Source organism: Capsicum annuum, chromosome 1 (genome assembly GCF_002878395.1).
Source record: "Capsicum annuum cultivar UCD-10X-F1 chromosome 1, UCD10Xv1.1, whole genome shotgun sequence".
NCBI lineage: Eukaryota > Viridiplantae > Streptophyta > Magnoliopsida > Solanales > Solanaceae > Capsicum > Capsicum annuum.
In genome coordinates, this window is record NC_061111.1 from 201,367,417 (window position 1) to 201,384,622 (window position 17,206).

General features: G+C 31.1%; 1 protein-coding gene across 1 annotated transcript; it reads left to right on the forward strand.

The window, feature by feature from the left end:
• Positions 1-9,627: 9,627 nt before the first annotated feature.
• LOC107844289 lies at positions 9,628-11,143 on the forward strand. Its single transcript, XM_016688743.2, has one exon. The coding sequence runs from the start codon at positions 9,959-9,961 to the stop codon at positions 10,898-10,900; it is 942 nt and encodes a 313-aa protein (XP_016544229.2). The 5' UTR covers positions 9,628-9,958; the 3' UTR covers positions 10,901-11,143.
• The last annotated feature ends 6,063 nt before the right edge of the window (positions 11,144-17,206 follow it).

Here is a 17,206-nt window from a genome sequence, read left to right on the forward strand (position 1 = left end):
TAAAAATGGTCATGCTCTGCCCTATCAGCTCTAGTTTGCCCCTGTGTTTGATGATTTTTGTATCTCTGTCAAGGTATGGTCCTTATAGACAACTAAGGATACGATTAGACAAGTGAACCATGCTATGTTACCTGCTGGTATGAGACATGCAGATAACCCTATGCAGAAGTTCCGAAATGCCTTAGAGGCAAAACAGGGTGGCTGGAGGTTGCATAGGCTGCATTAGAGGCTTTCCAGGCTATTTATGAAGATGAAAAAAGGGCTCTTGAAGCTAAAATTGCTTCCCTCACAACCACTTTGGAGAAGGAAAGAACTGAAAATGTTGTTATCATTCGATCGTTGACCTCTTTTATCCCCTCTACCTCCTCAAAATAAACTCCTCCTTCGTTTCTTAGTTTTTTTTCTTTCTTCTTTGCTGCTTCTTGGTCCAACTTGTTTCTCTTTTTGGTCTTACTGGATAATGATAATTGTATCTGTTTTTGTGCATGCAATGGACTTTTTTTTGCCTCACTTGATCTACTTCTGTCTAATTCGATGCTTAGCTATCTCTTGCTCTGACTCTTGCTTGTTTTAGTAATAGCCCCAGTGGCAATGGATTATTACATAGTTTTTTACTTATTGGCTCAGCTTTTCGATGATGTCAAAAGGGGGAAGTATGTATTATACAATGCTTATAATTCAACTGATCTAGCCTATTTCATTCTACTGTGATCCTTTTATTTAATTTCTTATTGAGTATGTCAGGTTCTTTGTAATACTGTGCTGATAAGTTTGTCATCATCAAAAAGGGGGAATTTGTTAGGGCATGCGAAGTTTTGATGATAGACAGATGAATGAAACATGTTGTGCAAAGCTGGTCCATACAAGTGAAACTGCTTCGAACATATGGAGTGCATATTATTACAACACATGGATAAGCAAAGGATGTTCACACGGCTATATGAAGATAATTGGAGCAGTTAGAGTTTGAGTAGATCAAGAAGTCTACAAGGCAGAAGGATAAAGCAAAAAAGTCCTGCTCAATTTAGAAGAAGGAGAGATGGTTACAACAAGGAGTGAGTTACTTGAAAGAGTCCTAAAGAAGATACAAGTAAAGAAGAAAAAGGACTGCATCTGAGGGAGCATATATAGATGACAAACTGCATTCAAATAACTCACTCATGCACTGATAAGAAAATCAACAATCAGTAAAATCGTTCACCAACTTGAAGAAGAACCTAGTTCTTACTTAGTATGTTTTAGACTGCTTGTAATAAGAAGGTTCTTGAGTTGTAATAAGTAAATTGTTCTAGTCTCAGTATTCTATAAACTGAGTTAGGGATCACATCTTCAAGTTAGGGAACTCAAAGACTTGGGAACACTTATCTTGGGAAGATTTGTGTTTTTGTAGTAATAGGAGTTGGAAGTTTTAATTCCTTGTTTACAAGAAGTCTTGTAATTGTGTTGATTGTTGAGGCTCAAAGTTATAGTGAAGATTGAGGTTAAATCCTGTAGAGGTACAAGCCGTGGTTTTTTACACCTTTTTGAGCCGGATGTTTTCCACGTAAAAATTACTGTGTTCAGTTTTTACTTCTGTGAACCACGTATACTTACTTGTTCCACAGATAGGCAATCAGTCGGGATCATACTCTAACATATAGGGAATCAATCATATTGGATTGCTTAATAATAAGAAATAAGAATTATGACCAAACTCATTTAATCAATAAACACACACATATATATACACGCATTATTCATTTTGTTCAAAGATGAGGCTTTCAAGATTTATAGCCAAGCCAGTATTATTTACTTTGATATTCTTTTGAGGACTAATTAGAGAGCTTGATTTCAGTTGTATACGTTGACAATATGAAAGAAATTTTTTGATCACTACTAATCTAACATGTTATTGTCAAAGCATTATTTACTGGCAAAGATAATTAAAATAATAAAAAAATAATAATACTGTACACTGAGTTTTTAAACATAATAGTGAGCTATAAGACTGAAAATTTTAAAACTTGAGTATATAGGTACAAGTACATCTATTCAGCCTTGATTGAATGTGTATATCGTTTTTCTATTGTTAATATTTATAACATAAGCTCTATTTTTCTCCACGATAAATCCATTTTTAGTTTGTGACACAATAATTAGGTTTTTCTTATTCATAAACAACTAATATAATCGCGCTAGTGATTGAAAAGGCAGAGTTGATATAATGTAATTGTTGAATCAATGTGAAACCATATTTGGGACAACAAGACAAAAATCACTATGGTTTCTTTTCCATACTATAATGTCAACTCTCAAACACCAATTACCTACTTTCACAAGTTATGTCAAATAGTAAGAGGTCCTACCATTTTCAACATGTATTGCCCCATTAAAAATAAAATAATTAGATCTATTAAAAGTTGAACAATTGGATTGCAAATTTAATTTACAACTCCGATTCACTAATTTGTCAACTTAAAAATGTTAATTACGATTAATTACCCAAGGTCAAAATGTGCGGTCTGTGTTTGTTCACCAAAAATGCATTGATACATCATCATACATTTGATCTAAAAATGGACTTGCCGTAATAAAAATGATTTTAACCACAAAGAGGAGCAGATTAATATTTAATAAAGTTAAAAAAGCAGAAGAGGTAAAATTTCATACCCAAGTGGAAAAGACCAAGGTTAGTTTGATATTTGGTAGAGTGTACAAGAATAGTATTGAATAGAGTATATTAGTAATGCTGCAATTAGTAAGATTAATCATGCAAGAATTATTTCTTATATATTATTTTGTTCGATATATTAAAAGTAGTTATATATTTAACCATACTTATTCATGTATTAAATATTCTTTGTATTGCTATATCATGTTATCTATGCATGTGTTATACACCCAATGTAATATTACTAAATAGAGGTGTATGACTATTACATGTATTAATAATATATAAGCTTAAAATCCTATCAATAAAAAATAAAATAATACCATGATTAATACATATTTCTCTAATAGACACTACCAAACAAGTCCTAAAGGTGTCGAATGACCATCTCAAAAGTTAAGTTTGATTAAAATGAGTTGGATTGAGATGAGCTAAATCATTTAATTGTTTAATTTGGCCAACTTACTGTTATTTTCTTTTTACGAGTACTAGAATCTGTATTAATACAACAATAACAATTTCATAACAAGTTCACATATGAACAAGAACAAGAACAGTTTTGAAGTTCTTTAACACCTTCAATACAAGATTATTACTAATCTATTCAAGAAGTGTATTAGATATCAGAAAATAGATGAAACATAAATGTTAGACCAAATCTCCCGAGTTCACGGACTGTCCTTAAGGAATAATTTCCCTCATTGTATCCGAGGTTATGGAATTTTCTCCCAGGATAAAATGGCCTTCAATCCAATTATAGCGATACCTAAAATAATTGAATTCCACGAACGCACTCAACGGTTTGAATGATCACACAGAATATTTTTAAGAGAAGAAGAGTTTTGTATTCTGAAAAATTTCGTATATTAAACCTGTGGATCAAAGCAGGTTTATATAGCCATAACATGCCTCTTCTGAAAAGTGTCAATGGTTCGCTTTAAAGGTGTGCCTTTTTTCTGAAAATTCATGTCTGTTCATCCAAAGACTGTATCTTTCAGAATAGACATATCATTTCACGTGAAACAGTGTGTCATTTCGTTGAAGGGTTGCATCCCTTTCGAAACAGCACTTCGCTTCTGCATGGCATTTTAAAACAATGCATCAGTTCAGAAAACAGTACATCAGTTCATTGCATGCATGCATAAATGGGGTATCAAATATTGTTTCGGACTGAATTTCTTTAATTTTGTCAAATAAACTATGTCCAAAAAGATAAATCTCATCGATCGTTTTTCAAATCCAAAGTTGAGCGATGATGACAACGTGAGGCATCTCTTATTTCTTGCCTCACTTAGCATGTGGAAGTGTGTTTCACAATATAAACACTTTAAAGATTCTTTCTCCAACCAATGTGGGAGAATTTTAGTAAGCTTTCCTATTTTGAGCACATTTTCCATTTTGATATAAACTCAATTTTCTCTTCCACTTAATTCCCTCCATTTTTCATTCAAACACACATACCACCCAACACTTACTATCAAGATCTTTTTTTATCTTCAAAAAAGCTTTCACCAGTTGTTTTGTTTTATTATGATTAGTGGATGCTAAAGGGAAAAATTTAAATAGTAGTTCCCTTATAGATAATAGTTAATTTATTCTTCTAGTAGATAGTATGTAATTAAGCGTACCTTTTGACCCAGTAACTCAAATATTTTGCATCAAAAAGATTAAATTAAAATAAAACTTAGGATTGTTTGTAGAGTGTATAAGAATAATGTAAAATATGATGTATTAATGATATTTGTATTAATAATGTTTATACTAGCAATGCTTGCATTAGTTATGATTGTACTTTTCTTATGCGGTGTTTGGTCTAATATATTAAAAATAACACGAATTACATAATTTTTTTAAAAAAATTACAAAAATACCCTCCATATATATGTTGGAAAGGATGCAAAAAAAAATTGGAGGGGGGTAATTGTGTCTTTAGTCATTCTAATGCATGCATTAGATTCATTGCATTACTAATACCATAGATTTTGAGGTATTAGTAATATACACCTCAATACACAGTAGAGTGTATAACTAACGCAACACATTAGTTATACATAGATTAAAAATTATATATCAAACAAGGTACTAGTAATACACAAGACTAATGCATTCATTATTCTTTTTTAATACACTCTAGCAAACGACCCTTGTGTACCATCAAATAGCCATAAGAGATAATGCATCAAAACCTCCCTGAACTTGTCTCCACAATTTACTTTAGCACTTAAACTTAACTTCCGTTTATTTATCCCGTTAAAATCTTTAAAGTGAATTAATTTCCCCCTTATGCTGACGTATCATTTAATTTTTTATTTTTTTTTAAAAAATGTCACGTCAGCATAAGGGGGAAATTAATTCACTTTAAAGATGTTAAGGGGGTAAATAAATAGAAGTTTAGTTTAAGTGCTAAAGTAAGTTATGGAGACAAGTTTAGGGGGATTTTGATGCATTACCTCTAGCCATAATTAGTATATCTTCAACTACACATGCATCATATATAGAGACATCTATATTCTTCAGTTCATTGCATTTTTTAAAGTCAGCACACTTTATATTGCAATCATACACGAAGGTGCAACAATTGATTTGTCACTCTTATGAAAGAGTTGAACAGAGAGCAAGTATAGGCTATAATCAAGATCAAGCAATGAATCTTATATGATAATTTGGGATTTTTTTTTTTGTTATTGGCTGAATTGTTACGTCAAATATGCTTGTCATATATATATATTGATTTAGCATATACAGTCAGTCCTTTTCTGCACTGATTTAATATAATTTGGGATGGTTGTTCGTTTATGGATGTACTTATTGTACACAAGGGCATTTGATGTGATATGCCATTAGCCATATATACACTATTAAGAAAAATGCATTAAGAAGCGTATTCATTTTATATTCTTGCTTGATTGTCCAAAAGATAATGAATCTATGTCGTGGAAGTTTTTCCCTTTTTCGTGGAACAAAGCAAATTCGCAAATCGCTATGCTTGAAATGTATCTCGCACGAGGCAAGTTCAATGCAACGAGCTTGATTAAGAAGACATTGACAGCGGGAATCGATCAACCGAATCTCCCTTATAGGATATGATCACCACCTTCTGCACCGATTCAGGTTCCCTTGCGAGTGTGGCAATGGAAGTTCTAATCGGCATGAGTAATAGAGTTCATAGTTCACGTTGAATTATAATATCATTCTTACTAAATTAAAAGTTTGAAAGGCCTCAGAAATATTGTTTGATTTTTTTTTCTCTTCATTAAAAGTCTCTATTTTAAATAAAATCGTCTTTTCACTATTTTCTTATATTTAAGAGGTGAAAATTAATTAAATATTCATAGTAAAACTTTTCCTGATTAGAAGTCATCAGAATTAATGACAACTAATACATTTTTCATTAGTTTAAGAAAATTCGAAAAATCTTGAAATAAATATGAAAGCACTAGAATTAAAAAAATATAAGAAGTACAAAATTTTTAATAAGTAATCAAAGATTTTCTAAAGATTTAACTTTAATAATAAGAAAAGATTTTAAATATGGGATAAAATAATTGTGCTACAAATTTAGTTCAAATCGATGCGTCTCTCCTACCCTCTAGCAATAAGGAAGAGAAGTATTGCATGACAAACGCAAAAGTGACATTCATTAACCACTTGAAACTTCTGGTGATAGAATATATATGTACTTACAACAAAATGCATGTTATGTTTACATTATCACATTATTATGTTTACATAATTTTTACACACTTGAATTTTTTACACTTCATTCAAAGTTTTCGTTTAAACTAGTATAGTTGAATACTTGTTAGCTCAAGAAATGCCATCGTACATTCATTTGAGATAACCAAACATTTGGTACATGCATCTGCAGTATCATGCCCTCTTATACTAAGTGGAGACTGTAAAATGCTTAGTAATATATAATTAGCCATTTTGTGTGATATAATGTACTATGAACTATATTTTGTAATTCAACATTGACGAATTCACGTGTAATTTTTCCTTAACTTTACACTCTAAAAACCATGAGTTTCTTGAATGCTCTAAGTTGGTGCACTCAATTGTACGTGTGTAAGCGAGTTAAACTACAAACGTTAAATACATTTCGACTATATTATTACACAAGCTCACATTTCGTTTATTAATCATCAAAACAATTCTAGTAACATCTGCATTAGTACATCACGATTTCTTCTTAATGATATTTTATTTTATAGATGAAATTTCACCCGAAAATGGATTTAAATTTGAATTTGAATTCAGATTTGGAATATCTTGAAAATTCTACCGTTGATCTTTCCAAAAAGTTAGAAAGGCATCAAATCTTGCAATTAAGGCATGGTTATAAAGTTCTCAAGATTTTTCAGAGGTGATATTTATGATTTATCTTTGAAAAAAATGTTGTGGTTTTTATTTAAGCAACTTATTTGGGAGATTGACCAACATTAATTTTTGGATAGAATTGAAAATAGTTATCTAGAAATAACCACCGTTATTTTCTAGTAGAGTTGAAAATCTCTTTACTCATAAATATATGGATTGAGTGCTATCAAAGGTAAAGTTGACCATTCAAAAAAATAATTAATAAATTGTTGATTAAAGTAATTCGAAAAGGAAAGAAGTAAAACCATGACAAGAGCACTCCGTCATCAACTTTAGAAAATAATAGTCATCAAAAAACGACTAATAAGAATTATACACAAATTAGGGAAAATTTTACTATGGATGAGACTCAAATAGTGTAAGTTGTGTGAGTGTCTTTATGTATGACAAGTGTTCGTTTCTCACCTACAAAGTATGTTAGCAACTCTTCTTCATATTTTTTTCTTTTTATTTTATCTTTTTAATTCTTTTATTTTTGTTCACTTTTATTTTTCTTATCTAACAACTCTTAATTAATCGTAAACTAAATTCGTATAAATTTATTACTATGGTCATTGTCGTCTTGTTGTTGCATATATTAGCAGAATTGACGTCTAGCGTTAGTTAGTTTATTTAAATTTTTTTTTATTTTTTGCTTCTTCTATTTTACTTAGCTACAAGCAAAAATTAATAGATAACTTCTTGAAATTCATGTATACGTGGTTACTTAGAATGAAAGAACACCTGATGCTATAGTAAAATCAAAGAATGAGTTAAGAATAGGGACATCGGGAAAAATTTTCTTCAAGGGATCATTTGAGAAGTACCTGGATCATAGGCATATCTAAAGGAGCGAGAGGAATCTCCTCAATAAAAATTTATGTTGTATATATAAGGTAATATTTTTATTATTTATGTAGCTATATAGTTTTTAAAATTCCCTAACACTATACTATGAGCAGGATCAATGATTTTGGAGGTTTGAAATTCACTTTAAAGTTTTAAATTTAAATCTCAAGGATACAATTTTTTTTTTTAATTTCCCTAGTAAAAATCCTAAATCCTTTCATATTTGACTTTGTGAAAATATTTTTTTAAAAAAATACAATTTAAAAAATACAAAAATTATTTTTACTCTAAGTTATTCCTAAAAATTTTAAAATACCTTCAATTTATATTTATGATCAAACACAATTTTAATTTTTTATACTATTTTTTACTTTAAAAAATATATATTTTAAATATTTATACTTTTTATGGCTAGAGGCAATGTGTAAAAAAGAAAAAAAAGCTAGCAAAACAGTGAATAGACCAGAAAATGTGAGGAAATGAGAGTAGAGGAACAATTGCTGACAAAATGGATCTCATGAGAACACTTGTCAAAAATAAAGAGGCTCCTCACACAACTATTGTTGGGTGAGTCTCATTCATATTAAAATTTTCCCACAAATTAGTAGTAAGTACTATTTTTGGTTTATATTACTCTCTTCCTTTTAATTTTGTTTGACTTGACAATTTTTTTTTTTAAATTTAATTTTATAATTTAAACTAAATATATTTATACAGATGGAAATATTTTTTATTTTATGATATTCAAACATGTTATGTAAAAAATTAAACTAAAAAGTTGTAGAAAAGGAAAAGAAAAATATATTTTTAAATAAATTAAAAACAAAAATAAAATAAATAAATTAAAACAGACATGAATATGGAGTGTCTTTTGGTAAGATTTTTGCACATTGAAAAAAGTATAGTTTATATTTTGAACTTTTACTTAATTAGCATACTTCACTGACTAAAATAATAAGAGTAAATTTGAAATAAGTTATACTCTCTTTGTTTTTATGTATTTGACCTATTTTGAATTAATATAGAATTTACGAATATAAAGAAGAGTTTTAAAATTTATACCTAATTAAATTAAGAATATATATCAAATGTATATCAAATATCTCTTAAATCTTTTGTCATTAACATAGATGTGAAAAATTGAAATTAAATAATCATTAAGAAGGAAGTGGTCATTATTTTTTAACAACAACAATAGTTTCAGTGTATTCCCACAAAATAAGGTTTGAGGAGGATAAGATGTACGCAGTCCATATCACTACCTCTACAGAAGTAGAGAGACTGTTTCCGATAGAGAGTAACTCATAATTAATTGTAAAATATTACTCGTTCTCTCCATTTTTACTTATTGATTTGGCACATATTAAAAATAATAAAAATAGGGGTAAATTTATAATATAATTTTGAATATAATAGATTTACTATTTTAAAAAATATATTAAATAATGAATACATTTAATAGATGAAAAAATAATAAATTATTTGTTGATTTTTCATAATAAACAAATATTGATAAATATTTTTAACATACTCGACAAGTACAAATGAGAGGGAGTAACTGAAAATAGTAAAAAATTTAAGACTTTCATATTAAATACTCCGTAAAAAAAAATTAATTGTACTTACCTCTTAAGTCCAAAAATGATTTTTAACATTAAATGTTGGCAATGAGAGATTTCATTATTATTTTTCAATCCTTAGACCTTAATAATCAATCTACATTAAATTAATAATGATATTTTGTAGATTTGTTTAAATATTAGTGGGGCATCATCCTCGTGGTCACTCTCTCTCACACACACTCTCCTTTAATTTGAACCTATAAGAATAAAGAAAAAGATAAAAAGCTCCTCATTTTCTTTACCCATAAAAGCCTGCACCCTCTCTCTCTTACACCCAATTTTCTCTGTTTCTCTCTCTAAAACAAAGAAGACAAATACAGTCTCAGATCCTTCTATTCTTCAACCCACAAAAACTATACACACGCTTCACAAATGTTGCTTTTCATTTCATACAGTTCCTCTTAATATTTTTCTCGCATCGAGTTGATACATATATAAGTTTAGAAACAAAAAGTGTTACTCCATTCGATTTGGATAAATGAGGTGTAAAAAGCACCTTTCGGACCTGAGTAGCAGCGTCGGCGTCTGCGCTTCATGTCTTCGTGAAAGGCTATTTGCGGTTATGGCGGCCCAGGCTGAGGCCCAAGCTCAAGCTCAGGCCCGGATTCATGTTCAGCGGGAGTTGTTTCAGGAGGATCACCGGAAATCCGATGGTAATCCACCTCCGTTGATGTTTCCTCGATCAGTTTCGCCGTATATATGTCGCCGGAAATCTGATATGACGCCGTGGCAATACCAGCATAATTCACTTCCAGATCAAAGATTTTACAGTACTCCACAAGTGGGACCAAATGGTGCGTTAATTGCTGCTGATGCTGTACCGTATAAGAAGAAAGGTTATTTTAGATTTTTCTCTGGTCTGTTTAGATCTAAGTCGGATAAACTAGATTCGGATCCTAGAATTTCGAATTTCAGTGATGCTTGTCCGGCGTCGTCATCTTCATCATCCTGGTTCTCCACAATCCTCTCTCGTCGCCGGAAAAAACAGTCACGCACGTTCTCTTTAGAGGAATCATCGACCAATGTTCATCACAGGAGGACTTGTCGTAATCGCGATCGAGGAATGTCTCCTCGATATTCCGACGATGAGGAAGACGAGCATTGTGGCGAATCAAGCGGATACTCATCGGAGTCATCACAAGGTTGGAAACAGACACCGAAAAGAACACCAGCTGCTCAAATTGGCCGGCGAGGGAAAGCGAATCACAGTCGAAATCTTACTGGAATGGCCTTTTGCTTGAGTCCGTTAGTGCGGGCAAGTCCGAGTAGAAATTGGAACCAGAAGGGAATGCCGCCGGAAATGGTGTTTTCCGGCGAGATTAGAGTAGCGGCGAAACCTCAGCTCTCTACAGCAACGTCGTTTTGCAAGAACAGATCGAGAAAGCTTGCTGATTTTGGAAGGTTCAATCCCAACCGTTGATTTCAATGACCGTTGACATTTGACCATTTCGACGATGAAGAGCTTTTACAACCGTGATCATAGAAAAATTGAAGTACGGTTTTGCCCTTGTTTATTTGGCTTTGTTCATCAGTACTATTTTCTGTACACTCCACAAAAATACAAGGAAAAATAATCAAAATATTTCTATATTTTTTCCCCCATGATGTAACTTGTTTGTTTCCCCAACATTTGACTAGAATGGATTATCCGAATTACATGATGCAACATGAGTACTTTTCATAGGGTCACGTATCCTAATGCTACTCTCATCCAAGCACGCTTAATTTCTAGTACGATGGAATCCAGTGTGTTAGCTCCCATTTTCTCACATTGTGAAAGAATAACACTTTAGTGGATTGGGTGTGGTTGAGGAACATGGTGGATGGTGCTCCCCATTTAGTTTTCATGTTAGGTAGGCTACAAGATTTGGTGTGTTCTTACTTTTTTGATGAGTGAATAGGGCTAGACCATGTGTAAAATTATGGGCTATACATAGTTGCTTTAGTCTTTGTAAGAAAGAATGTTATATTCATCGCCTTTTTATTGTTCTATTGCTATATAAACGTAACTTTTATTCTTGGTTTTGACTATGTCTTTTCATCTAATTGGCAAGTAGAATATCATCTAGGCACAAAACTAGAAACAATTGTTCTTGTCTTTTACCTTTAGTTATTGTCACACTTTGGAGCTAGCTAGATGTTGGTTAAAGAGAAGGGTAGGATGCAGGTGGCAAAGAGAGTTACTCCACATCCTAGGGAGTATTATAATAAAGAAAAAAAGTGGAGATATGAAGAAGGGGGCCCCAAAATTTAACGTAGTGGGTGCCGAAATAAAGATTATACGAGTGAGTTAATGCAGAATACAGAGAATATAACCACCAGCAAAAACAACGTAGCCACTTAACTAAAAATATTAAAATATTTGTTAGTGGTGTTGAAAAAATGAAAAGCAAATCTACTGAGGTTGGTAGCCGAATGTCTTAGAGATAATAATAGTGGGGTTATTCAAATATTATTTGTGAGATTATATTCGATATATTATTGTATTAGTTTGATAGTGCTTTTCTAATAGTAAATACGAAATAAATTCAACATTCTTAATATACTTTATTTTTTTAAAATTTAATACACTTTATTCAGTATTGTTCCTATACGTCTTATCGAACTATCCCTAAAACTAAAATGTTGGTAAGGGTCGGGGCCGTGCAGGAAATGGAGTAAATGTTTGACTCAGACTTGAGTAATGGTGGTGGGCAAACTCCTTTACTCCCACTACCTACACATCACACTGTACTGTTGGTGCTAAGACACTCATCTCAACATTTTTCCTATTACCAACAGCTCCAACAAACAGATACACCCTTAGGGATCGTTTAGTAGAGTGTATTGAAATGTTAATGCATGCATTAGTTTTACGTGTATTAGTAGTACCTTGTTTGGTATACCTTTTTACCCTATGTATAACTAATGCACTCTATTGTGTATTGAAGTGTTTATTACTACTACCTCAAAATCCATGACATTAGTAATGCAATGGATCTAATGCATGCATTAACATGCTTAAAGACCATATTACCCCTCAAAAAAAATTTCGCATCCTTTCCAACATATATATTGAGGGTATTATGTAAAAAAAAAAAATTCTTTGGAAATTATGTAATTCATGCTTTTTTTAATACATCGAACCAAACACTGCAACAACAACAACAACAACAAACCCAGTGTATTCCCACAACGTGGGGTTTGGGGAGGGTAAGATGTGGGGAGGGTAAGATGTATGCAATCCATATCGCTACCTCCGAAGAAGTAGAGAGGTTGCTTCCAATAGACCCCTGACTCAAGATAAAGGATAATAAACAAGGAGATGGATGACATAACCGAAATAAAGAATAGGAAATAATAGAATAAAATCACAGAAATATGAAATATGAGAAATAAGAACAACACGGAATAAGAAAATAGGAACTAAGCAATAGAAAATAAGACCCCCACCTAGTAGTGCTATACACTCACATACCAACGACACCTATATACACTGTCCTATGATTACTAAATCCGGCTATTCAAGAACTCTCCTGACTGCTAGCATAACTAACACAAGCATTACTAATACAAACATTACTAATACAACATATTTTGCATTATTCTTATACACTCTACCAAACGACCCCTTAGTGACAATTTTTTGACTTGATATGGTGGTTAAAAAGAAGATTTTTGAAATTTATTGTTAAAATAATTTTTAAATATTTATGTAGTTAAAATATATCATTTCATTCAGGGTAAAAGAGAAATTTTAAAGTAAATATCTTTCTAATTATAGTAAGATGGTATTCGTTTTACCAACATGCATAGGTTGTAGTACAGTGGATGGGGCTACTCCACCCTTAACTAGAGGTCGCAGGTTCGATCCTGGGTATGGAGAAAACTCTGTTGGGAACCTGCCACCTTAATGGGCCCCTGCAACGCGCGATTCGAATTAATCGGGACTCCAATACGGTCTTCGGACACCGGATAAGAAACAAAAAAAACGATGGTATTCGTTTTGGACATTAAAAAGAAAAGGATGTCACATGAAATAAAATAGAGAGTACTATAATTTTTTAATCAAAACACTGTTTAAGAAATTTCTTGAAAATGCCTTCGATGGTAATTTGTGTTTCACTATATGTTTGAAAACAAAATTATTTGCCAATAGAGATCAATTTAAAATTTGAAGTTTATTAGGTTTGTATTCAGTAAATTTCTCAATTAATATATGTATTTTAAAATAAAATTATTGAATTCTTTCGAACTCGTACTTCTCATGTTAGCGCCACACTTACCTATCAACTTACGAAAAAAGAAGTAATTCATAAATATGATTTTTTGATATGGGTAATCTCATCCGAACTTTTTTTTTTTTTTTTTGAAGAACCTATTTTTTCCATGTTTACTTGAAAAGTGATATATGCTATTACTTAAAACACTTGTTTCTATCAAAATCTTGACCAAAGTTGAGTAAAGGTGCATATAGTTGATCAAACTGCTGCATATTGCGTTATTACATTACGTTAGGCAACTAAACCAGGGAAAATAATTTTTTGGAAAAAAGTAACTTTACTTGATGAAATTCATTACGTCTGAGAAAAAAGCTTTATTATGGTTATTATGGAGTAGAACGGTCAGAAAATTGAACAAAAAAGTATTCTAGTTTGGTGGAATAAGATCTTCTCTTAGATTTCTAGCTAAAGGTTAAAGTTTGGTCACTTTATTACATAAATTGTACAAGTGTTGTAATTACAGTATTACAAGTTTGAGTATGGCTATAGCCTATAGGGATTTACGTACCGACAATTGAAATCTTATTGTATTCTTTTCTATGTTCTTTTTGTCATTTTATTTTAGGATAATTAGCGATGTTGGTCTTTCACTTAGTAGTGAAATTATATTTGTTGGTCGTTATAACATGCTTCATTCGTTTCAAATTATTTATCTTACTTTTCTTTTTAGTTTATGTCAAACTCTTTAATTTTATTTTTTCGTGTAACGTATTTAAGATCACAAGTTAATTTATGAATATACACAAGTAAAAAGATTAAAAGTGCACATTTCAAACAATTGAAGGTTAAATGTGCTACGTCTTATCTCAAATGAATAAAATAAAAATTTATCAATAATTATGGAATCAAAAGTGTCACTAACCTTTTTGTTTTTATTCTTTAAATAATTCAGTTATTTTTTCTTACTTTTTTTGTCTCAAAATAGTTATCACGTTTCACTCACTGAAAGTCAATCTGTCCCCATAGTCCATTTCGGGGACTTGATCTGGTTTTGGTGGTCAATTCGACAAAATTATAAAGTACCATTAGTATTAACCTTGATTGGTAAAAAAAATAAAATAAACATAAGATTAACAGTTTACTCTAATTAAAGTAATTACAAATATCATCAAACGATTAAATTTTCTTCCAAAACATCTCAGTATAGTAAACATAATTTGATCGTCAAATCATATAATTTGGACCTCAAGATCTACTTTGAATAGCTAATTATTTACGCATATATGTCACTATGCTCGACTTAAACAAGTTCAAATTTAAACTCAAGCCCATATTTTGAAGATATAAAAATTGAAGTTATAACGGATACTATCTTTTATGAAAGAAAAAAGGGGTAAAAGTTAAAGGTATGAGCTCTCTTTAATTTCAGTTTAATGTGTTACTCAAGTTTTTTGACTAAAAAAAGCCTTAAATATTCTTAGTCAAGATTAAATAAATCATTAGCAGATGATTGAATTTGAAGGATTAGGAAAGTTCAACTAAGAAATACTTTGAATATGACTTTTCCCTAACATTTTCCACTTTTCCTTTTTACATTTAGAGAGGAAAGCGGAAAATGGAAATAGAAGTTAAGTTCATTTATCAATTTTTTTTTTTTTTTTGAGTAGATACAGAGATAAATATTAGAGACTTATGGACCTTGGTTTCCCATTGGGATTATGGAATCTACTAAATTTAAATTTGTGTAGTTGAGTTCACATTAAGGTAAGAAGACTTCCTAACAAATTAAAGGCAATTATTAATAATGAAGTAGCTAGTAATCATCTCTTTTTTCGTGTGCGTGTAAATTTGTATATTGTAGCTTTGGTTTATACTCCGATTACCATTTTACTCATCCTAATTTGACATTCACATTAAAGAGCAGCCCAGTGTACTAAATCTACCGTTAAACGCGGTGTCCGAGGAAGGGTCCCTCCACAAGGTTGTATTGTATGCAGTCTTACCTTGCATTTATGTCAAAAGCTGTTTCCATTTGACATTGCACATTGATTAAGAAAAATAATTAATAACATGACTACTTTATCATAGTACCTCTATTAAATGATATTTACATTTTAATTTGGAGAAAAAATAATTAATACTAAGGGTAAAAAAGGAAAAAAATTATCTTATCTTGATTAATGAAAAATTAAAAGTAAAATATGAAATCAAATTAAAAAACTTAGGACGAGTAAAATGACGGAGGGAGTAAGACTTATTTATATTCAATTCTACTTATCCATTAGTTCTTTTGATGTGGTGGGGTTTCATACTTGCATTAAACTTGCAACGTCATAGTTAATATGGATCAAATCATGATATAAACGAGTTAAATAAAATATTCGATCCGTTCATATTGAGTACATATAAAAAAGGGTGTTTTATAAAAATTGAAGCGTAAAAACTTTATTTTTTCTTTTGGAAGTTCCAAATGTACGTAGATTGCTTGCCAATCTAATAGTGTACCAATAGGCCAGATGGTACCACTTTGTTTTGCTTTGTGGCAAGTGACAAAAGAGTGTAAATGGAGTGAGCTGTATATTCAGCCCTGTTATAAATGGTTTAGTTCCACTTTATTAATATGAAATTCCAAATATTGCCAGACAAACTTAGTATGCATTTAAAAATGTCATGTCCATTCTTCTTTTCTCTCATCCAATTGCTAGATTCGCCTCAAAACGTCATATTTATTACTTCTTCAAAAGTCATTCTGTTTAACTCGTTTTCATCAATCCACGCTTTCTAATATACGTCACACATAAAGACTCTCTATTCATATAACTCAAATTTGAAAGAACTGGTCAAGAGTGAAGATATCGCGACCATCCTAGCAACCACATCCCAGGATCGATCGTCACTTGGCCTCAACTCATTTAGTGTTACTATTTATAGAAAACTTGGCATAATTAAGGAGTATTCAAACCCAAAAAGGCAAGAAAATTTGACTAGAGAGTTGGCTTTTGGGGGAAGAGGGAGAAAAGGTGATTAAGATATTACTTAGACTCCATTAGAAACATTTAGTGCTTGGAACTTTTCTAAGATGTGAACCTAATTTTGGTGTCTTTGTTCAGATGCAAGGGCTCTACAACATCTTCTGCAGTGGTTGTATAGGATTTTGTTATAACCCATATTACAATCATTGTGGTTGAATATTTTGTTAAAACTTGGTGGCTTTCTATTTGTTCTTATTGCACTAACATGTCTCCCTCCTTTTATTTTCTTCTTATATGACTTATAGTAATATCCAATTTATGAATTTTTTATCGGATTTTGGGGGGTTGTAAGAGTACTTTCCTTAACAATTATTGCTCTCTTGTAGAATCCATGTCTTGATTGAAGGCAGGCAAGCAAGTGCTTTTTCTTCCAAGAAAATTAATTCTAATAAATTTATACATAGATTTTTTTTAAAAAAATAATACTATCACAATTTAAATTTGATACTTTAATTTGTAACATGACGAATTCTTGTACAAATGCTATATATA